At 39.1% G+C, this 24,455-nt stretch overlaps 1 protein-coding gene across 1 annotated transcript in view; it reads left to right on the top strand.

Annotated features, from left to right (window-relative positions):
• The window catches only part of ARFGEF3 (ARFGEF family member 3), a 100,964-nt gene extending 84,251 nt beyond the window's left edge, over nt 1-16,713 (top strand). The window contains exons 29-34 of the mRNA XM_062572483.1: nt 218-332; nt 977-1,079; nt 1,704-1,835; nt 3,284-3,414; nt 7,029-8,259; nt 8,913-16,713. Coding sequence (XP_062428467.1) covers nt 218-332; nt 977-1,079; nt 1,704-1,835; nt 3,284-3,414; nt 7,029-8,259; nt 8,913-9,104 — 1,904 coding nt within the window. The 3' untranslated portion in view covers nt 9,105-16,713. The remainder of the gene's footprint in view (nt 1-217; nt 333-976; nt 1,080-1,703; nt 1,836-3,283; nt 3,415-7,028; nt 8,260-8,912) is intronic.
• Nucleotides 16,714-24,455: the final 7,742 nt, after the last annotated feature.

Here is a 24,455-nt window from a genome sequence, read left to right as displayed (position 1 = left end):
CTCCAGTAAGTGCAAACATTTTATAATGGTAACCTCAAAAGGACTGTTCTCATTTCAATTTGATGCACATTTCAAAACTGAACTGTAGCAGTAGTTGCATAAAAACAGATGTTTTAGCAAAGTCCCTGAATAGCAGTAAGTATAGCAAGAACGTTTGTCTCTAAATAATAATGCAAAGGCAATGATGTTAAAATCAGTCCTTATCTTTTCCTTATAGACATTGGTTATGAAAATATGATAAATACTATGCTAAAAGATCTTTTCAAGTTGCTGGTGGCCTGTGTAGCAGAACCAACAGAAATAATTTCCAGAGTTGGCTGCTCCTGCATCAGGTAACAATCTCTTTACTCTATTAGCATATTCAAAGAAGATTTCTTTCCATCCCAAATCTTTGAAGAACTAGTGGACTGATTAAGTTGGCTAACATCTCAAAAGAATTCTGCAATGTATAAGCCTCCTGTTATTTGAATGCTGAGTTTTACACTTATCAGCCTTTTCTCATTGTTTTCTGCCAGCCTCAGAAGCTGTAATTTTAGGAACTCCTCTGTATCGTTCCCATAAAACACATTTGTACATTACCTAAATACAGTTAGTAAACAAGTAATCCTTAAGAAAAGTAAACAAGGGACTTTCTGTGGGAATTCATAGGTGTTTAGTTGTAATTAATCCCTTTCACACTCTTCAGGTTGCTATTACAATCACAATAAAAAATAAGTACTGTATTATACTTCTATAATGTTTGGTTCTTTTCCTTGAGAGATGATACTTAAGGAGAAAAAGGAAAAAAGTTCTGTCAAAAAATACAGTGAAATTACAAAAAAAGAGGTTAGAGTAACAACTGACAAGTTTTGAGGAGAGAGGAGATAACTACTAAGTGGCTTCTTTGTCTTCTGTTTTCAACCTTCTCCCATTACAAATGAGAACTGTCTAGCTCTTTCTTGAATACGGTAATGTTTTTCTGTATCCTTGTCTGCAGGTATGTGTTAGTAACAGCAGGACCTGTTTTCACTGAAGAGATGTGGAGGCTTGCATGTTGTGCCTTGCAGGATGCATTCTCTGCCACTCTGGAGCCAGTAAAGGTAAACTGCCTTTCTCCTGAGATTCAGAATGTAATCACACTGATTAGACTCACTAACATTTGACAAGTTGCTTTTTTAAGACAAGCTTTGGGGTACACAGCCAGGAAGAAAAGGAGACTAAGGAATATGTGATAGTTTTCATTATTTTGTCAGCTTACTTGCAACAAATGGTGTTGTATCAACAACGGTACTGAAATCTGTTTTTCTAAGCGTGTACAGACAACACTAGTCAGTAACAGTCCTGACTTTTTCAAATTGTCCTGTCAGCATGAAATCAAGAGGGTTAAATAGGTGAAAACTTACCTTTTGATCCAATTCTACCTTTGGATTGACTAAAGCTAGACAGAAGATCAACAGTTGCTTACTTGATCATGTTACTGCATAGTCTATATAGATTATTTCTCAGCTCTTCTCATATCTTTCTCATAATAAAAAAATCCTTATATAGCCAGGCAATATCAGAAATTGTAATGTATTTGCATCAAATGCTAAATAGCAGGAGACAGGGTGATAATAGGACAGATCACTCTGAGTCTTGTAATACATGTGAACAGGATGGACAACTCTACAGGTGCTGACTTAATTTAACACACGGTGAAAGTCTGATGTTGTGTCTCTCTATAGAACCTGTTGGGCTATTTCCACAGTGGTTCTGAAAGCTTTAGTGGAGACGCCTGTGAAGTGAAGGTGGCAGCGCCCTCCCTCTCGCCCAGTGCTGAAGCTGAATACTGGAGAATCAGAGCAATGGCACAGCAGGTACTGACTGCTTTAAGGGAAGGCCAGAGCAGCTTGCTTCCTTGTTAGTATTGTAAGCAAGGAGCTAAACAAACTTGGGGCTTCTCCTTGTGGAGTGGGCTTCCTGATCACCAGACTAACATTTTTTATCTAATGGTTATAGTAGGAAAAAGTAATAAACTAGAAAAATCCTTAGAAGTGTTATCCTCTACAGTAGGAATTAAGCCTAAGGGAGGAAGAAAGATTAATATGTTACCTGATCAGACTGATTATAAGCTTATGAGGTAATACAGCTTAAAAGGAAATAAGCAACATTAGCATACATCAGCAGAGAGACTTCAGATCGAGAAAGGAGAGTCTTAGTGTCACTGAGAGTCCTCATCTAGAATATCATACATTTCTGATTACTCTGTTCAAGAAAGGTAAATTTGAAGGGCAAAAAAAATGCACTAGAACAGAGACTGCTAGGAAACTAGAAAGACTATATTTACTCAGCCTATCAAAGCAGAGTTTGAGGGGAAATGCAGTTTTCTGTAAATACCTGGGTATATATAACAGAGAAGGAAAAGAGTTATTGAGAACTAGAGGATAATCTTGATATTGAACAACTGACATAAAACTGACCACTAACTCCTAATCAGCAAAGCAAGCCCTGAGATGGCTTTCTCAGGGTTCCTTTGGTACTGTATTATTAACTGCAGTGGAATTTGGTCAGGTTGTGAAAATAGTTTTATAAAACAAATTCCTTGAAAGCAGCAAGTCTGATGACCTGCAGCATACCTTAAAACTGCAAATACTATGCGACCATTTCAGCATGGGAAAGTGGTTGGATTAAAAGAACTAATAGATGTTTGGTGTCAGTTTCTGACTTAATCGTACTCTGATGCTGCTTGAAAATCCTGGAGATACAAACTAGGATTTGTGAACACCTCAGTGGAATCCTTCTCAGTGGGAATTTGACACAACTGTTAAGTTAGAAAAAAAGAAGCCATGGCAACAGAGAGTTGTTTCCCCATTTGCCTCTCAAATAATTGCAAGTTAGGTGTCTGCTGTCTCTTTATGACTGAAAATAATCCTTCCTACAACCATCCTTTCTAGGTAGAACAGGCTAACCATGCAAACAGCTCCTTGTCTTCGCTATACATGATATTTTCAGACAGTAGCATAAAGTCTGCAGAGAGCTTGTTTTGACATTTGGTATTATGACTTACACATGTTCAAAGAGAGAGATGTCTGTCCTTCCTGCTGTGTTCCATTGGGTATCTGGAGGTAGTCCAGAGATCTGAGGCTGTTTACCAAAGCAGCCTTCTCCTAGGAAGGTTTGCCTGGAGATACCTTAATTCCCTCTGGCACTGTAAATTAAGTCATGGTAACAGGAGATCTTCCACAGAAATCCTACTGTTGGGCCTTACTTAGGATTTGGTGCAAGTGCTAACGTGATTGTTCTGTGTGCTGTGATTTTTTTCCAGGTCTTCATGTTGGAAACCCAGTGCTCCCCAAAGACTCCTAGCAACAAAGAAGGATTTGAACATGCCCAGTCTTGTGTGCTTATCATTGACCTGCCGCCGGATAAGAAACCAAATGGACATACCCAGAGAAGGTAAAATACTTCCCAGGAAAATACTGTGTAGTTAAAAGCAAGATAAAAATGCCATCAGGCTGACAGAGATGTGAGCAGAGCATGGCAAACCATGCCTCTCCACAGGTTTCACTATAAGAATGGAATGTACAGGTCAAATAAAATTGTGATATAGGAGACATCAGTTTGCCTATCATCTGCTGTCCGGATGTTCTGTTCATCATACACTGGTGAACTGGCATGTTCAAGAGCTATTCCAGTTACAGACAGGCCATTTCTACAGATTGTCTGTGTCATGGTCCATAATGTGGACAAATACCTGATGGTAGGTATAGGGTCATACAAAGCCTTTGAGTAAAGGAAATACAGATGAAATTAAGAAAACAGTTTTTCATTGGAAATATCAGGAAAATCTTTCCAATATTGATATTCTTTTCTTTAAGAAATATAGCACAAATATCAGTTTAAAGAAAGCTTTGGAAATATTGTTATGTTTGGAATGATATCTGGCAGATAAAATAATGTCTGCTTCAGGAATGGTGTTTTAAATTCAGTGTTACTAAGGAGGTAGATAAAAGGTAAACTGGAACAGTATAAATTGAAGAGACCACATCCAAAGCTACAAAATCGTCAAGATGCTGACCTAAGGCACTTTCTTATTGTGTGGTATTTATTTATTTTTATGGAAATCCTTCTCTGTTACCACCTCAGAAGCCTCTATGTTTGCATGACACTTAGTCTGATCCTATCAAAGAATATTTCTTTTTGCTTACACTTGTTGTTTGACCAACTACTATAACATGAACAGAGCCAAGAACTGGAGTTCTGCGTTCAGGGCTTGTTTTTGTATTGCAGGATATGTGATACAGGGCATGAAATGATCTTTTATTAGATACCAAACCTGCTTTTGTATCACTTTAGATCTCCTCATTCAAAGTTAAATATTGCATGCAAGAAGGAGCCAAAATTTGGTGGTCCTTTTTTTGGATGGACAGGAAGAAGGACCGAGCAAGAAAGTCTCTCTTCTTATACAGCTGTGCAGAAGTTTTCCCCAAGAGCAGGTGCTCTGTTGTCTTGCTTTCAGAGAACAGGCTCTTGAACAGGGGCCAGGAAAGGCTGGGATCCCAGTGTCACCCTTTCTTTCTTGGTGGGAAAAAATCTGCTCTGTCCTAAAGGTTCACAAGTCTCCTTCTTTGTCATAACAAAGGCAAAGGAAAAGACCGGAGTACTCCCCTCTGTGGCTCATATGCCATGAAGTCAAACAGGTTGCATTTGTAAAGGCAGCATGGGTCATGTTTTTCTTTAAACAAATAAAGAAAGCATGCTTGCAATTAATAGAAATTCTGAATGCTCTCACAGTGCTGTTCTTGCTCTTTGTCTAAACAACTGAAAAAAGTGTACTTACTGATAGGGAAATATTTCTCCAACAATATTCGTATTTTACCGAAACAGGGCTCAAAATTTGACTGTGCAACTGTTTTTAAAATTATTTGCTATGGCAGTGCAGCACTGCATGTCAGGCTTGCATGCCAATAACTATAGCCTTTCAAGGGTTTGCTTTAACATTAGTAGGGTTTCACCTTTCCCTTTTTGCTTTTGTTTCCTTAATGCTGCATCGTTTCACAGGAAGCTGGGGTAAGGGAGCTTTTCTTCTTTCTACAACATAATCGTATTTTCAGTTTCAAACTAATAAATAATAAATAAGAAAATAATTAAGAAAATATTATCCTTAACCAGCACTAGCATCCTGCATTTTCAGCTATAGTTTCTTGCTAGTTTCTTTTGGAACTGAGCAGTACTTTAAACTGTTTTTGTGAATTGCCTTCATAGCTATTACAAGGAAAGCAGATCTCCCTCATTGTGATCCTGTTTTTGGAACAGGATCAGTCTCTTAAAATCAATGCAAGAACTCTTTTAACTTTCTACATGCTCTTAAGTGGTTTTCTGAGTCATGGCCTCTAATGATTTTTACATCAGGCATCCCCAGTAAGAAGCTCCAATGTATGTATTAATCATCAAGTTTTTACTATTGTCAGCTAATAAGACTATAAATTTTATTGATATATTGGCACTGATAGCTAGTGTCATGGTAAGTGAACTGGTGTGGATAAGTTCAGGGCTTCCTTTTTTTATTTATTTTTTTTAATCAAGACCATTTATGTGGTTTTAGAAGCCAGTTAGCATAGAGCAACATCCTGAGTTAAAAATATCTTTTTTTCTGGATTATTTTTTAGTAAATATCAATGTTACAGTCTCAAAATAGATTTTCAATAGAATTTCTCAGAAAAAATCCAGAAAAATGATTAGACATTGTTTTTGCATGTTGAAAAGACTTAAAATTTGTTTAATAAAAGTAGAATATTTTTTGCAACAAAAAAAATTAAATGTCTACACCTGAACATCTCATGTTCATGAAGGTTTACTTTCATTTAAACCTAAAACTTCAGTATTGCAATCAAGCTGAAAAGTCTCTTCCTCACTTGGTAGTAGTGCTAATTTAAATCTGTGACCTATCATAGTTCCCTAGAATCAAAACAACTATTACTATGTGTACCAGAGCATCCACTTACCACAACTATCTTACGATTTTTTAAAATGTCTTGAGATAAGTTTCACAATTTATAATTTTTAATCCATGAGATACCAGTATCTTGCTTTAATAGCAATCCTATCTACTCCTTCTTTCTAGCATCCCTTCCTGTATGTCTCTCAATATTACTTACTAGTGAACTATCTTAAAGCCTTGGCTGGGGGAATTTGACATTCCTGGTTTCCCTGTACAAATCAGAAGTCAGTGAAATCTAAAATAATTTGCAACACATTTCTTAACAGGAGCAGGGCTAAGATCACCTAATATCTTATGTGAGAAACAGTGTTAGGAATAGGTATTTCCACACTAGAATCTCAGTTTTCAAGCCCAAGTCTTAAGAGAAACAATGAAATATGCCTTCATTAGGACTTTAGCTTCTTTGCATGCTCCATTGCATTGCTGGTGTTTTTGTTCATGGGTTTTATTTGGTTGGTTCATTGGCATTTTGTATTTTAGTTTTAAGTGAAGCCACTGATGTTACAGGAAATGGGAACCAAGTTGTACACCAGCTTTGGCCTGAATAGGAAAGTTAAGGTTTGCTGAAAAAACAGTGGAGGAGTTTCAAGGATGTTTAACACAGCCAAAGTTTAGCAACAACAAAAAAAGAAAATATAGTCAGGGATCAATGGCGGAAGTGCTGCATAACTTGTGTATAAACAAATGCCTTGATTACAGCAGTCTGAAATATTGAGAGTGCATGCATCTGCCATGAAACTGAAAGAGAATATTTAATCCATCCATGTTTGTCATCTCTGGAGAAGAGGAGTAGAATTATTGGTTTTCATAACTCCTCTGATCAAGTTCCATTGGTATGCTTGCTATGGAGTTAACTATTCTTAACTCATAGAAGTGTCTTCCCGCATAGGAAAGTATTTGAAAGAGTAGCCCAAGGACTTTGTTTTTCTCTACTTTTTTGAAACAGGACCAGAAAGATTGAGTCTTTCGTTTGCTGTCTTGCATGTAAGATTCAAAAATATGAAGTATTCTTCTGGTAAAATCATAACATAAAATTTTATTTTTTCTCCCCCATGCTTGTTTTATCAAGTATTCCTTTCAGGACAATAGTTGTGAGCTTGTTGTCCCACCAAGTACTGCTCCAGAATTTATATGACATCTTACTGGAAGAATTTGTGAAAGGCCCTTCTCACTTGGAGGAAAAAATGACAATACAAATACCAGAAAACAAGTTGGCTGGTTTTCTCAGGTACATCTCCATGCAAAACTTGGCTGTCATCTTTGACTTACTGTTGGACTCATATCGAACAGCCAGAGAGTTTGACACCAGACCTGGGTTGAAATGTTTGCTGAAAAAAGTGTCTGGCATTAGCGGAGCTGCCAACCTGTATCGCCAGTCAGCAATGAGCTTCAACATCTACTTCCATGCTTTGGTTTGTGCAATCTTGACAAACCAGGAGAATATCACTGCAGACCAAGTGAAGAAGATCCTGTTTGAAGATGATGAGAGAAGCACAGACTCCTCACAGCAGTGTTCTTCAGAAGATGAAGACATTTTTGAAGAAACTGCTCAAGTTAGTCCTCCCCGAGGGAAGGAGAAGAGACAGTGGAGGGCTCGAATACCATCCCTGAGTGTACAACCTGTCAGCAACGCAGACTGGGGCTGGCTGATCAAGCGTCTTCATAAGCTGTGCATGGAACTGTGCAACAACTACATCCAGATGCATCTGGATCTGGAGAATAGTGTAGAGGAACCTCCAGTGTTCAAAGGTGACCCTTTCTTCATTTTACCATCCTTTCACTCGGAAGCTTCCACCCCATCAACGGGAGGGCAATCTGGGAAAGACACACCCTCTGAAGATGACAGGAGTCAAATCAGGGACCAGCTGGGAGACATCCTGACACCCAGAGGAGGGAATGGAGATATGCTGCTGCTACCTCCACCCCTAAGTCCTAAACTGGAGAAAAAAGAGCAAACCAGGAAAAAAGAATGGTGGGAAAGTGCTGGCAACAAGATCTACACCATAGCCACTGACAAAACCATCTCTAAGCTCATGACGGAATACAAGAAAAGAAAGCAGCAACAGACCATGACATCCTTCACTAAAGAGGTCAAAGTGGAAAAGAAAGGGGAGCTCCTGGGCTCAAGAGGGCAGGACTCACCCATACTCCAGCGGCCCCAACATCTTATAGACCAGGGTCAAATGAGGCATTCCTTCAGTGCTGGCCCAGAGATCCTGAGACAAGAGAAGCGACCACGCTCAGGATCCACAGTCAGCTCCTTGAATATATCTATTCGAGATGCTGAGGCCCAGATACAGGTAAAACATGCTTGTGCAATGATAATAATAATTAAAAAGTTGCTTGTAAATGTTTTTCTATTTCTTTGATTAGAATGATTATAATCTCTTTGTTAAAACACTACCCTCATGATCAAGATTAAGTATTTCCAGAAGCTGGCACTGATAAAAGCCTAAGTCTGTCATATTAAAAAGCAGCCTTCGGGAAAATGTTATGAGGTGCATACAGCTTTGAAAAGTGCTTCTGTGACTGGAGCCAAAGCTGCATTTTTCTAAGAACTAACAACCTACAGTGACACTGATTGCTTACTTTTAAGGGCTCTATCGCACTTAAACGTCTTTGAAACCATGAGGGCACTTTTCATAGTGCTTTTGTATTTAAGTTTTCTATTAATACTGTAGCAGAAATACTGGATTCTGTTGCTAAACATACTCAATACTTAAATGTCCAAGTGAACAAATCAGTGAAAGCACCAAACTTTGAAAGCTTTGTTCACGGCCGGATTAAGCAATAGGCAGAGAAAGATGAGCATGATACCTGCGATATAAATTCAGGCAGTGACTTAAAGTACTGAATGTGAACTAAAATGCAGTAAAAATAAAATGAATATGCAAGCATTACTCCGTCCTGAGGCTGTAACAGCAAGATATCATAATATCTTACCTTTATTTAGGCATGGACCAACATGGTGCTGACAGTTCTCAACCAGATCCAGGCCCTGCCAGACCAAATGTTCACAGCCCTCCAGCCAGCAGTGTTCCCCTGCATCAGTCAGCTGACTTGCCATGTGACAGATATCCGCGTCCGCCAGGCCGTGCGGGAATGGCTGGGAAGAGTGGGCCGGGTTTACGATATCATCATTTAAATTAGCTGTGTTCTCTTGCAAAGGGAAGAAGACATCAAAGGTACACAGCAAAGAAGTATTTGGGGTTCGTTAGTTGCCTAATTGTTGGTGATAAATTATGAAACAATAAGCTTGTCAATGTATATCCTCTATCCACGTGAGACCATGTCAGTCACTCGCACTAGCACAGAAGGCGAAGCAGGAGTGTGTTCATGGGGTTTTGCAGTGGCCCGGAAACTGCAGGTAAAACAGGCTGGTTCCTAAAATAGTATAGTTCAATAACCTTCATTTTAATTCGAATTTGTAATAGTGGGAGCCACATTACAATGCCGGTGAAGTTTCACATTTGCACTTAGCTGTTGATTATCTGGATATCAAACCTATGTAAAAGGCAAGAAAAAGGTGAGGCTATAGCAGAAATAAAAAGCATTACATTTGCTTAGTGTAAATTTTCCCCTCTGAAATTAGCATGAGAAAGGAAATCCAAATAAAGGTTATTGTAATAACTATACACCTTGCTCACTAGAGAAAGTGGAAATGTATATTGCTCTGAGAAGAGCCTTTGAAGTCTGATCACACACAGGGAGGCTTGTGAGCTACTAATGAAATATCCCAGGTCTAAACCACAGCCAACCACAGGCTATGTGAATAGCCTTTTATTGCCCTTGTGGAGTATTGCTTGAAGAAAAATGACACTATCAAGCTTTCCTCTCTACAACACTACCCTGGCTACCTGCTCAGCTACACTTACAGCTGATCATCTTTCCATGTGTATATAATTCCGCCTGAGAGCAACAGGGAAGTTTTGTTTTGCTGTTGCCTGTGAAGCTGAGGGAAAGGCACAGCAGCAAGCAAAGCTACAATCAGGCTGTGTGCCTATATCCAGTGATCAGCTAAACAGAGAGGAAACTTAATGTTCCAGTTCAAGCAACACTACCACTATGTTGGCTTATACTTTTATTGGAAATCTGTATTTTTGCTGATGTAGGGCTTCTGTAGCCAGGAGGCCCCTCATCAGCTACACTAAACTTATCACTCCACAATGAGCTGAATCAAGATGGAAACCGATCTGACAAGAAGGAATCTTTCCTGTTTCTCTCTAAGTTCTGGCCTGCTGCTGTAAATAGAGAGGGACAGATTCTCATGTAGGGATATCTCCCTCTGTGCAACACTTTGATGAGGGCTGCTGCAGTTTGGTGGCTACCTTTGGATGTGAGGGGAAGGAGAAGGATTGACTAATACCATCAGATATGAAGGGGACACTAATCACATTAGATAGAGTGAAGGTTACTTTGCCACACAAATTATGTCACAGCCCCAGGGATATTCATACTCCCATACTAAACAATTTAGTATTTGTTTTTAGTCTTGGGAGAACCCTTGATGATGTTCTCCCAAAGTTTTTTAAAATGCGCACACCAACTAAATATACAGCTTCAGTTTCTGTTCTAAAGCATCTTCAGAAATAGCATTTCATTATGTTAGGCTCAAACTTTGCACAATTAACTGTTTTGGGGATCTCAAACTGGAAAAAGTGAGAGGGTTGGTCCAAGAGGATCCACTGAACAGCCATCACCTAAGTTGATATGTCCACTAAGAGTCTGCCCAGATTTCTGTCTCTTCTATCCATCCCTGACTCCCCATTTGCCAACTGCTAGACTAGGGCAAAGAATACTTTGTCCTATAACTTTCTGTGGGGTCTATCACAGTTCCTCTTTCTTTCAAAATTTTTGACCCATTGCCAAATTGTTCCTTAAAAACCACCTCTTTCTTATCACCCGTTTTGCCTTTATAGTTGATACAATTGTTAAATTACTCATTTAAAAAAATTCTCTGACAGATTTACTTATTCCTTGGGGACAAGTGAGATTAGCCCTTGGAATATGGGAGAGTGGTGGTGTGATTTGATTTCTGTTTCTATGTCTTTCCTTCTGAACTTTAGGCAGAGTAAAGAGATGAATATATTTTTGTTCTGAAAGTTTTTATTGGGTATATATACAGAACTGCTTTTAAAGTAGTGGATTAAGTAGGAGCAATAATAGAAATCAGAATAACCAAACTGTATTGAAAACATCCTACTCTGCTGGTTTTTGTTATAGTTTGCATTGATTAGATTCAGATGCTGGCTGTGCTTATCTTGATTTATATTGGAGAAGTAAAAATTTATAGCAGTGTCAATCAAATCAATCAGATTCCAGAAGAAGGCCTAGTATCCAGGAAACACTATGATTATGTGTTGCAGTTACAATACAAAAGTGCTACAGAAAGAAAAGCCCTAGGAGAGACGATACCCAAAAGAAATGCACATGGACATGATATAGCCTAATGCTACTTGCTTAGCCAGCTTCTTTACCCAAACTATTGTTTCATTTCCACTTTTTATACCTCAACCTCCACACTGGAATTGACTAGGAGCAAATCTACTGTATACTTCTTGCCCATATTTTACCCCCACCATGCTCCAGATTATGCACTAAGTGCCCATTGTCACCCTCAGTGCCTCTGTTCATTAATATCCCTCCCCCAGAGAACCATAAGAGGGCATGAGTAACTGAGTAATTACAGAAATCTCATGTAAAAGTAGAGAAAAAGAGCGAAATGAATCTGTGAAATAGCACAGTTTAATGTATGTTGCTCTTCATTTCATTTATATGTAAAATGGGAAGCAGATTGAGAGGGCAGGCCACGGCCACTTCATGACCCATCAATCTGATGTGCGGAATTGTTTCTGATACATTCTGAAATTAAAAATATATGAACTTGGTCACATTCTCAACCATTTTTGATAGTTTAAGTATAGACATCAGAGAGCTCCAAATAAGTAAATAATAAATGAGTAAAGTCACCATCTCAGACCTGTGCAATGTGTTTCATGCATACTTTGGCTTGTTTGGCTTAAGGCTGCCAACATACTATGCTCAGGTCTCACAAAGCAAGCTTTTAGCCCAAAGAAGGAGCCTGCTCAAAATAGTCCCAGGAGAGGGTGCTTGTGCCAACCAGTCACAAGCTTGCAGAAGGGACTCTCCAGTTCTACAAACGCTGATCATGTCCATCTGCCCTACACAGCAGCTGCCTTTCTGCTTCCAACTTGTGAGTGGGGAGTACCTCAGACAGTAGCACAAATAGCCCTTGTCTCTATACATATAAGTCTTCTCCACATAACCATTCAAATCCTTACTTATGGCCCCAGTATAAAGTAACGCGTGAGGTACCAGGAGCCTATTAACAGCTCTGCCGTTGAATCAGAAAATTCGTTTGAGCCTTGAAAAATACAGTCTGTGCAGTATGGACTGAGCTTAGCCTGGCTCTTCTCTTCACTGTGGTTAATAGCTACAGTCTCTCTTTACTCCTGCCTGTTTCTTTGTGTCACGCAAATTTCTATGTGAGTTGGTTTTGTTGTTATGTAACTGGCCAAAAAACAGTGAGTTTACTAATTCTGTCAGTTCCAGTTTTGCTGATTCTCCAAATTCTTCTGAATAACTTTGCAGTAAGTTTTAAGATATTTTCCCTCTCTCCTGTTCAGTGAAAGAGACTGCTCTTGGGCTGTAATGTGTCACCTGTGCTCTTCTGTTGTTCAAGGACTCTGAATTGCACAAGTAGTGTTTTAAGTCCAAGGTGGACTGGCACAGCATTCTTGGACATTATTTATTAACTAGAATTTTGTTCTACCCTGTCAGATTTGAAATTTACTCCTGTTGTTAAATAGAGGAAGGAACTGGCATCCCTCTCCCTCTCTTCTATGCTTTCTAGCTAGGGAAACAACCTTGAAATTGCAAATGCAGCTTTTTACTCAAACATATCAGAATAGTTTGATTTGTAGGCCACTAGTTTTAGGTAAATAAATCAAAAACCTCTGCTTTAGTAAGGATACAAGCCAGATAACTTGTTTATAAGAGGGCACGAAACTATGTAATAAATCATATGATCATTTTTGACCTTTGTTGTATTACCTGCTGATTTTAAAATTAGAGAATACAACTTAAACAGTAGAACTTATAATTGTATAATAATTCTTATAATGTGATATGATAATTTAGACACTATGGCTATAAGCCCATCCAAACTAATAGTACATTAACAGATGCTGATTTATACAAATGAAATGTGAAGAGATATATTACAGTTATTCCTATGTACAGTAAACTGGTATCAGAAATGCATAAGACCCCATTAAAGCTTTAAGTGTTACTGCCTTAAAAAAAATAAAAAAAATGTGGCCATCAGGAATAAAACTCAGGTAACAGACCTGCATTTTAGCTATGCTGCCCTTGGACTATTTCACACTGCCTCCATCAGGCCATTACCGGTGGAGGGTCACTACAGAAATAGATGCAACATTCTTTCTTTTTAAAAATATTTCTGTCAGCCACTGACAGAAAAAATTGCTATAGGCCAGAATCACATATCCTTGCTCTTATGAAATTGCTCTTTACCATAAAAATATTTAAAGCTAAAAAAAGGGGGGAGGGGAGAGAGAGAGAAAGCATACATACATGTATGCTTGTACAGCATATAGGTTTGCATGTTACTTTGTAGTGCAATGATATGCAGAAATATGAAAACATTGATCTGTTTATATGTAGATTCCTGTAGCTCCAGTCACTGTCATACTCTGAGCACTCTGCATGTTTACAGAGTGATACCCATATTAGTAATATATTTATCACGTTCTCTGGGCGTATTTGTCACATTAGCAATGGTTAATACAGTTCTTCTAGTAACTTCACTAAAGTAGTTTTTTATGAACATTCAGCAGCCTTAGAATTAATGCCACCATCTTCTGGTGAACATGAATACTTCTAAGATATTAAGATACAGATATAGTTCTCTCCCAATACTCACTTTAGCAAAATTAACTTATTTCAATATACTTAAAATTTATTAGGGGAAGATTTGCTCTTGTAAATTTTTCCTTTGTAAAACTCAAACACAGGGAACACATTTTAGCTGTGATGAGACACAGACTAAAAAATTCATGCCCTCTAGAGTATAGCTGACTTACAGTATAATTTCATGTCAAGGTTAGAAACTTAAACCTTACCATAAAATTCACTGGAAAGTCTTCACCTGCCAAGGAGATTAGCACCACTGTAAATGCTATGTGTTTCCACAGCCCTAATCGCCATCTGCACTTGATACAGTAGCATCTCTAAGTTAGTATCTCCACTGTGAAGCTAGTTGCAGGATCCATGTGCAATTGAATAATAGAGAAACTAGTAAGTACCAACATCCAGCTGTGCACGCTACCTGCAGTTTGTACCTCTCTCTGAAACTTAGGCCGACGTTCAAAGTGCCAAAGCCTGTTGAAATCAATGTACCTGGAGTTACGTACCTGGATACCTTTAATACTGTGGACGTAATCCTTGAATCCTTCAATCCCTGTGTACAGGTTCACAAATTCTCAGGAAGGGGAGAGTCCTATACAACTGATGTCAGCTTCTCTGTTGCTGTCTCCTATGCGCCTCCCCCCCTTGAAAGTCCACAAGAACCAGCGCTTATTTCTGTGCATCCCAGTATCTGAAGCTAGAACCTTCACTTCTGCACAGGCCCAATTTTAATGTGTAGGAGGCTAACCATAGATAGTAGTCCAAAGTAATTTATTTCTACCTAGCTCTTCTGTGTAGAAACTTCTTCCAAAATTTAGCATGTGGTTTAGCTGTTTATTCCTTTAGCAATGCTTTCTAGAAATGCTATTATTCAGTGGTTAATTCTTTTTAATTGAAAAGAAACTTCCTTTCTTCCCTAATCCTTGTTTTTGTGTGGGTATGATGAGATTATGCTTAAGCAAACCATTTAATCATTATTCTGGTTATAGCCATTTCTGGGAAGAGCTATGTGTAGTGCTGATTGTGGCATGTGACAGGGAATACAGGTAGGGTCTGGGATTTTTTTTTTTTTTTCATTTCTGATCATTCCACAGTAGTTTGAAGAAATCATGCAACACCATAATTTTTTATTAAAAATTAGTAGTTTGTTGTCTTGCTTAGTATAAAAGGACCAAGTTACATAGCAAAGAAGCACAAATGTTGGATTTTATGCAACAAAGATGACATCCGGCAGCTAGAAATCCCTCTTCTCTGAGTCTCCCTGTTCTAAGTAGTGCTTCTGCAGGGACACGACATAAGGCGCCATTAGCAGCCCTCACCAACAGCACACCTGGGACTCCAGGAAGTTATATTGGTGCAAGGAGTAACTCGTATCTCCTCTTTCTGTTTTTTCCACTAATCCCCATTAGAACATATACTTTAACCTAGCTATATTACATACTAAACAAGCATTTTTGGCCAAACATGGTTGGGCTGGTTATTTAAAAAGAAAATAAAAACACTGCAGAAATATGCATCATTCTTCTCACTTAATGCTCAGAAGTTCAAATTAAGAACTAAAAGCAAAGGGAAGAGGCGATGTCCTAATTCTGTGGATATCAGTGGAACTACACTGTGTGATCCTGGATTAGTGCAATAATGAGCTCGTCTGTGGGGCCACATTCCTCAAATCCTCTTTATTTTAGGCAAATTCACAAGCTGAGGTTTGCTTACTTTCCACTGCCAGTGATTCACAGGACAGAGCTTATTGAGAGCACCATTTGTTAAGAAGCGTGACAATAGGATCTCTTTCAACTTTTTTTGCCCTATGGTCCCACTCATCAGAAGGTAGTTATGTACTTCAATTAATTTCGTCTGAATGCCATGGAGCGCTAGGGTCCGATTTCCAATTGGCTTGTTGGGTTAATCTGGGCTGTAGTGTAGTGAGTGTCAGCATGAGGAAACAAGAAGCAAGCTGAACCTGAAGAGAGCTGAGCTAGTGGAGAGGCACAGGCACAGGTATGCAAGCTCAGCAAGGGACAAATATCACCTCCATAATCACCGGAGACCTCAGCTCTGCAGAGGAAAGCAAGATTTGATACCAAGGGAGAGCAGTCAGGAAGGGCAGAGCACTGTTGTACCAGAGCCATGACCTGCAAGCAGGTGCGAGGAAAAGATTTAAAGGTATGCAATGACAGCAGCAAGCACCTTTCTTCAGTTCTCATTCCCTTTCCCCAATTTTATCATTATTTATGATACTGTAAGCATACTTACTTGGGCCGTGATTCAATTTTCAGTTCTGGCTGAAGGGAAAAAATAAAAAGAAAAAAAAAGAGCCAAAGGGAGTGGACATTCCATTTTGCCAAAGACCAACGAAAATCAAATTTTCAGTATTCCCATGATGAGGCTGCCATAAGAAGCATTTTACTACACGACATTATTCCCAGGATTTCATCTCTATAGCTGTATATTCAGAAGGAGCCACTAATATTTTTAGAAAAGACTGTAAATGACCTTTGTCAAGAGAGTTCATTCTCGGAGTTTACCTTCTGCAGATTTCATGTCTAGCTACAATTCCCCAGTTTCATTTATTTCCTCCCTCTGTCTTTTGGCCCTTATTTAAAGAAACACCTCCCCATATCTGCTGCGATTTTTCGTGCTGCTAGCTTTGTTTGGTTCTTAGGTGTCCATTGTTCAGGCAGTCACTGTAAGCTGGCTTGCAAATTGTATTTTGTGTATATTTTATTCAGACTGAATTCTGAAATGGAAATATTTTAAAACAAAAAAAATTATAAACTATTTATGTTGCTTGTGTTGTAGAATAAAGGAGCAAATGCAAAATAAATCTTGCTTTTGTTTTGTCTAAAGATAGTTATTTCAGTTATTGAGTAAGCAAAAGAACAGAACTGAGATGATCTGAAATACTTGTTATGTACCAGTACAGACTACAGTTTTCACAGATGATCTATGGAGTTTAGCCACTTGAACTGCTGTTTTTTTCAGTAGAAGCAGAAATGAAATATTAGAAAGCATGAACCCTACATCACTTCAAGCTCAAGCTGGGGCTTTTATTTATTTATTTATTTGGAAGGGGAGGGGTTGATTAAGCTATTGAGAAGACTAAAGATTGCAGACTCACGCAAACAGTATGCAGAATTTTAGATGAATCTAAACAGGTGAAGCATTTCTTTCCCCTCCCCCAAATAAGCAAAATGCTTGTGGCTCTGATTTCACTCAAGATTATGTTTTTTTGAAAGTGCCATGGCAGGAAAGGCACCCACTTTCAGTTACCTAAATATCTTTGAAAATTGTCCTAAAAGGGAAATCGGGGATTGAACTCTAAAATTCCACTTAAGTGGAAGTACCCTGCTTTAGTGTCAGTGAAATCCAGGCAGTGCCCATCTCCCATCCATCCACAGCTGGCGCAGAGTTCCTCAGAGTGCTATTTTGTGGCCAAACTTTGGGGGAGGGGGGGTTAAGCTAGGCATTCCTCAACCTTACTTGCCAACCGCACTGAGTTTAGCTAGCACCTAAAAAGTACTCCCAGTCTGTAGGTGCATGCAAACAGCAAGAGTGATGCAATGTTTCATTTCTCCTGTTGGACAAAACCCCAACATTTCATGGAAATAGTCAACATCTCTCTCACAGCTAGCACACACTTTGTTTTTTTTTTTTTATTTTTAATATCTGGATTCTGTTTGTATTTCAAGTTGTTCAGCAGTACTGTGAAGAGAATTGTTATAGCACTCCCTGAAAGCAGGAGTTTATTTCAGCAACAAGGCATAGCAGCATACAGTGATGTTCAGGGCATGGCACATGCCTTCATGGCTGCACCTGCAGCTTGACCAGCCATACGCTCCTTCAGGCACACTTTCTCCATAATCCCAGGAGTGAAAAATGCTGCAGCCAGCCTTTCTCTCTGGGCTCCAGAATATCACTAGGCTCTCAGGACACAGGTAGTCAGACTTTCAAGCTGCACTGCCAGGTTTTTACTAATATTCTTTCCTACTAGCTAAATTAAAACTAGTAGGAGCACCACTACGCATGCAAACACCTCACCATCATTCTTCTGAGAAGGTATTTCCCTTGACTATTCCCATCATCATATTGACCCCAGCAAATGTTTCAAGCACTGAAGCAACACAAGATCTGGGGGAAATAATAAAAATAATCAAGTAAACAAGCAGTTTATAGGAGGGATAATAGCAAGGCAAGCTAATCATTTTGCTGTCCTGAACCCCCTGAGGGAAATTCAGATTTTCCTAATTAGGCTGATATTCTACCCTTTTAAACCACAATGCTTTTCAGAGATTATTATCATACTTTGATGGGGGGGGTAACAAAGGAGTGGGTGAATTACAACATCAAGAAAAAGGCTAGAGAGAGGCCGAGCAGTCTAGCCAGGTACAGCACTACCTAAATAATAGTGGTACTCTAGGCACAACACAAAAGAGAAGGGAAACCGGCTTTGGCTGCAAGAGATAAGACACAGTAGCATTGCATAGAACACCACTGGCATACCTAAACTCTCAAACACTTGAGACCAGTGATAATGGGAAAATATTTTCACCATTCTTGCTGAAAGCATGCTCTCTCAAGATATATGTTGCTTTATCCATATTTTATAGAGGGAGAAGCCTTTCTTTTGGTCCACTGGATGAGCTATGACAGAAGTGCAAGTAAGAGGTAGAACCAGGCTTAGGTTCAGCTAAGCCACGTGAAACAGGATGATCTGCTATTTCTGAGCTTTTGGCAAAGAAACCAGCATCAAGATAAACCTCTTACATCCAAAAACACTGTGAAAAAACACAAGTTGAACTCTTCATTGAATGCATGATACAATGTTCTAGAATAGTGCATTCAGCATGCAGGTTTCAAAACAAATCAGAGTCCTCAATACATCAAATAAAATTAAATATTAAACATGTGCTAATTAGCCTTAACCATATACTGAAAAAACTGTTAGTCTGGTTGGCTAGTAGTCAACATCTCTGACTCCTGATAGAAATCTGTGGTAGTAAATCTAATTGATTTTTTTTTAAGTTGCACCTTTGCCTGCACTATATTTGCTAGAAGATCTGCATCCATAAAGCAGAGCCAATACTTTGTTTTCCAGCTCTAAGGAAATATGTACAAACCATTTATTTTTGTTTGGTCTGGTTAGTATGACCATTTTTCAGGAGGTCTCTCTCATCACCCTCATTCCTTAGTGCAATCTAATGCAATGATTTAACATTAAAATAATTTAACTTATTCTCCTGCATGGCATTTCTTCATTATTTTCTTTACTATATTTTCAAATGCAATGTTACAGTTCTGGGACATTTCTTTGTTCTTCAAATCAAGTTCTCCTTTGTCCCAGCAACTCAACAGATCAAAATAAAAATGGATGAGACACTATGTTGAAAACTAATCCTCTAAATATGCCCAGAAGGTCAGATACGGACAAATCTTCATGCTTGACAAACAAGAATGTCAAGCATAATGGGAAAAATGATTTTGTATTACAGTAACTCACACAGAGGAGAGAAAGGTGACAATGCTTTTTTGCACTAAAAGTGTTTCAGACCAACAAAGAAATTCACCTTCCCTTGGGAAAACAGGGGAATCAGCTTCTGGGTAGAATTACAATGGTTGCACTATAAGAGCAAGAAGGTTTGTGCGCTCCAATAAAAATGTGCATTTAAAGTTCCAGTTACAGGGATGGTCATCAGAGCGAATCTTACATCTCTCTAGCATACATTACCTTTTCTTTCAAAAGGGACACTAAATAATTGAATATCTCAATGTAGGTTCTTGTTACAAGAGAATAGAGATTATTAGTTTGCAAAGCCAACCATGAAAAAAGTGGAAGTTTAAATATAGTTTGCTAATAATTTTTTCTTACAAGTTCTCAATCAAATCGCCTCTTGCATTTTGGGACAGCAGGAGCAGCAAGACCAACGGAACGAAACTGCAGTGTAACAGCTTGCCACCAAATTTTTTAGCCAGAGCTGTACAAAGTGTAGACCATGAAGACTGATCAACATTAAGTGTCCATAAGGGGATGGCAGGGGTATTGAAACAGGAAAAATATCTCCCAGCCCTCCCTGCTGTGCCATCCTAGAAGACAAGACAAATGTGCAATGGCTGCTAAAAAGATGGAGTGAGAAAGAAGAGGATAGGGTAGGGTATACTGGGTGCCAGACTATGTCACTCAGCTCTACTTCTGGTGTTTCTTTTGGACCACATCCTGCTTGAGCCTGAGCCTTCAAAATCAGGAGTTTAGGCTGGGCAGGCATCCTTTTCAAAAAGGCATCACAGCTTGGAAAGCATTGTTGAGAGCCAAACAGGAAAAAGAAAATGTGAACAGCAGTAGCAAAACACAAAAAAATGCCTCTCATCAGTCAGGCCTAGTTCTGTCCCCACAACCTGGGCCCACTGCAGCGACTGGCCTGTGCAGTCGTCATCATTACCCCATAGCAGAGACCCAGCTCCTCCTGCCGTAGTACACCATGTGACTGGACCTCGAAAGATTGAGGCTACTCCTGGAAATGAGGTGAGAGGCTCCCAACCTTGCAGCAGAAATCAAAACAAATAACTGCCCAAGCTGGTCTGTTCACAGCTGATTCTGTTTGTACAACACTATCCCAAGCAAAGTTTAATTATCCTTTAAAAAGCAAATCCACATATAATCAGCCTGCACCCAAACCTTCCCCATTATACAAATCTGTTTCCATAGAGCTTCACACACCAACAAAACACATGCAGACTGAACTGGAACCCACAATAATGCCAGCTCGTCTCACTCCTGCAATATCCAGGAGAAGGTCCCTGCAGTTGGTATTTTCCCAGTGTCCTTTCACATGATGATGATCAGTCTTCTGGATTTAGGGCATGCCGAATTGTGCCTATGAAAGGCCAAAGAGCTGTTCAGATCACCCATTCTACCTCCCTGAGCCCCAGAGGAGAATTTTCTCTACAATACATTTACTGCTGTTTTGTCCCACCTACTTTTGCAAGTCCCTTCACTGGCAGTTTCTCCCAGGAGACATCACATAACTCAATACAGCTCATTATCAGAAAAATCCTTCTTGGTCTGCAGCTTGAATTCCCTAGACTAAAACGTAGCCTCTTAGTTATAAGATTATCCACACTGAATAATAATTCTCAGCAGCTTATGTTCTTGAAATATTTGTAACTCTCCTCCAGCCACTCACAGATCCTCACTCAGATATATTTCATTCATAATCTTGTGTTTCCAATGCTACACCCAACTGACAGCAAGGAATTGCTTAAGCCTGTCATTTTTTAAAACCTCACGCCTCAAATTTTCCTTTTTAATCTATGTTTTTCCTCCAAAGGGCATTGCATGGGGCCTTAACTTTTTTTTAGTACTGCGGGCTTTCTATTTTCAATTCTGTAGCTTGCTTTTCACTTGCAGCTCTGTAACTTCTGCCCATGTCAAGGAGGCTGAGGCAGTGCCTGTACCCTGGAGGCCCAAGCACTCCTACCCTCCTGGCCTTGCACTGATCGATTCTGAAACTTTTCTGCATCTGGTATGCTGAGGTTCTCACAGAAAATGTTTGTCTTTGATGTCGACATCACTCTCTTCTTCCTCTCAGCACCTTTCATCTTTCAGCTTTTGCTCTATAGCTCCATGCTAAGATCTCCTCCTCCTTCCCCTGGTAGCTTTTAGTTTGTAATTTTAAAGCCTAGTGGGTAACAATCATTTACATATCAATAAGTATTGCTCAGTAATGCACAGGCAAAATTGAACAACCAGTGTGCGTGCAGCACCTGCATCGCACCAAGCGTGCTGCCACTGCCACTAGCAGCGTTATACACTAAAACAGCCAACAGGGTCTGATGGAAACGATATAGTTGCACTGGGAAGAGTGTTGGTGGTACCTGCTGCGCTGAGAGGACACTTCAAGGAAGATGTTTATCTTTCTCTTCCCAGCTGGCTGGTGGGATTTTTCCCTTCTCTTTTCTTTTTCTTTTCTTTTTTTCTCCCTTCAGGTAACTTTGAAGTCAACCTGTGCTACCAGCTATGAGCTCTGCTGATAAAGTTTTGTGTGTGTAAGGCTGTCTCACCTCTCTTTGGGCAGTATGGGTCATATCCTAGAATCTAAATTTGGCTGCCATTTTGCTGACAAAATGAACTATTAACAAGTTCACCAGAGAAAATAAAGTTCTTGCCATGTCTGCAGACCTGGGGCCTTTTTGTGTGCAAGACTTTCTTCATGTGCGTCACTTCTATAGCAAACTTCATTTTACATGTGAGGGAGGATGTGCATTTTCTCCATAAATTGTAAAAAAGTAGGAATCTTTACATTTAACTGGAGCTATGACTGTAATTGTAGAACGTGAACCCTGAACTGAATCGGTACACAAAATGCATATTATTTCAAGCAAAAAGTAATGTTCCAGTTCAGCTAAATTAAAATGGCATAAAATTGCCAGTAGCCTCTCATCCAATGCTCTGTTAAATAATGCACATTTCAATTCAGAAAGTTTCATTTGGGCTTAGAAGCCCATGGATTAGAGTAATTTTCTCATTCCTGAAGGAGAGCCTTTCTTTCTCCTTCCTGCAAGGGGCCTTTCCGTGGCATCTGAGCACAAAACGGGAGGAGTGTCTTCAGATTTACAGCCCCAGGCATGATCTGGTTGCATTCTGCAGCTTTGGGAAAGCTACTGAACCAGTAATAGAAAGGGGTAAAGGAAAAGTAAGTAAACTGCCTGTTCAGTGTTACAGACCAGATGATGAAAACTGAGTGATCTCCATTATCTGAGCTTATCCTCCAGTATACAGCACTTTTCGTCATGTTTTCTCTCCCATTTCTCAGATAGATCATTCTAGGAGCTTGTGGACCCCCAATATCATTTTCGATCACGTTTGTCATACACCTGTTCCTCACACACCTGGGCAACTGCAACCCACCTAGCCCTGCAAGCCGAAATGCTATGTCAGTTCTTTGCACAGATAATCATTAATTCACTGATTCTTACTATTATGTATGTAGAAAATATATTTCAAAAGCCATATTCCTCAGGCTCTCAGATGTTTCATCCATGTTAACAAAGGCAGATAAAGGCTTACAGATTAATGACAACAACCAGGCTATCGGGGCTTCTCTAATTCTGTAAAAAGGAGGATGTTACTATCCACAGTTCTGCTGCTCCAGAACTGCACCCAACCTTAAAGCAATGGCAAAGGTAAAACTTGAAGTCACTTGCAGCTATTATTTTTTCCACTCTAGAGAAGAACTGAGCTAGTTTTAGTAGACAGAAGAGGATACATGTGTTCCCCTCTCAAACAGGGCTCTCCTGGCTATAATAGCTCTAAGCTTTTAGTGTCAGTTAGTAGCAAACAATATTAAAAAAACTGTAATTCATTTGGCACCTAGATGCGACAAGAATTTTGGCGATAAATGACATCATTGACCAAATCATGCTAAGAAAATATAATAATGTTTTTGTATCAGTTTTACTGTGCAAGTAACAAAAAAAAAAAAAAAAAAAAAAAAAACTAAGCAAATATAGAAGGCAGCTACAGAGCAAGAAACAAGAACTTCAACAATATTCATGAAAGATACCTGGAGCTACTGGGATATTAGGGCAGGGGAGCCGACCAGATGACTGGCGGTCATACCACATCCCAAACATTCCTGGCTGGGAAAGGAGAGAATTCGTCAGTGACGTCTCCCTTTCTAATTTCCTTTTCTGCCATGATGGTACTAATAGAGATTGTGGGTTGCTGTGGTTTTATTTTTTTAATCTTCCAAACATGTTGCAAGACAGGCTGAAGTCTGAACAATCTAAGTTTTGCAGATTTTTCCACCGTAATTCATTATTTCCTCAGTTCCTAATTTACTGAATAAACACAGCACAAGAATCTACAAACCGCTTGCAAGGTCTATACCTAAAACCAATACCAGCATTACACGAACAACCAGGGCATGTAACAAGATACAATGAACAATACCATATTATAAAAACAAATAGTATTTGTCAAATGCAGACAAATCTCAAAAGCTTACTTAAAAAAACTCAGTTGAAGGTTGACCAGACATTTATATGTTCTCCTTAAAAATATATTTCCAAATATTGGCATGCAGTACTGGAAGACACCAGCAAAAGAAATAAAGTATGGATAAAAGATGATAGAAAAAAAAGCGTGTGTCACCCTATAATATCAATGGTAATAAACACATCTGTTCTGCTTCCTGAAACATTGTGAAAGTGGAGCTATGGCTATCATTACAGACTCTGTAAATATTACAGCTTGTAATGATGCCCATAGTTGTAGTTAAATATAGACAAATTTTGCAGTTGCATTAGACAATATCTGTTGAGACTATATCTCCCAGAATATGTTTTTTAATGAAAAGAGCAATAGTTCTGTCTTGTTGGTTTAACTTAGGTTATATTCCTGGAGACAGATGGTATAGACTTCTATTAAAAAAAGGAAAACAGAGTGGAAATATTTTATTGCTACTAAATGACTATCTTCTGTAAGAAACCTCAATGAGCTTTTTTCAAGGATATTTAAGGAATTACTGGTTTTGACTGAAGGGTACTTCAT

Source organism: Rhea pennata, chromosome 3 (assembly GCF_028389875.1).
Source record: "Rhea pennata isolate bPtePen1 chromosome 3, bPtePen1.pri, whole genome shotgun sequence".
Lineage (NCBI taxonomy): Eukaryota > Metazoa > Chordata > Aves > Rheiformes > Rheidae > Rhea > Rhea pennata.
The sequence above is the reverse complement of the archived record's forward strand: the minus strand, read 5'-3'. Positions and strand labels throughout refer to the sequence as shown.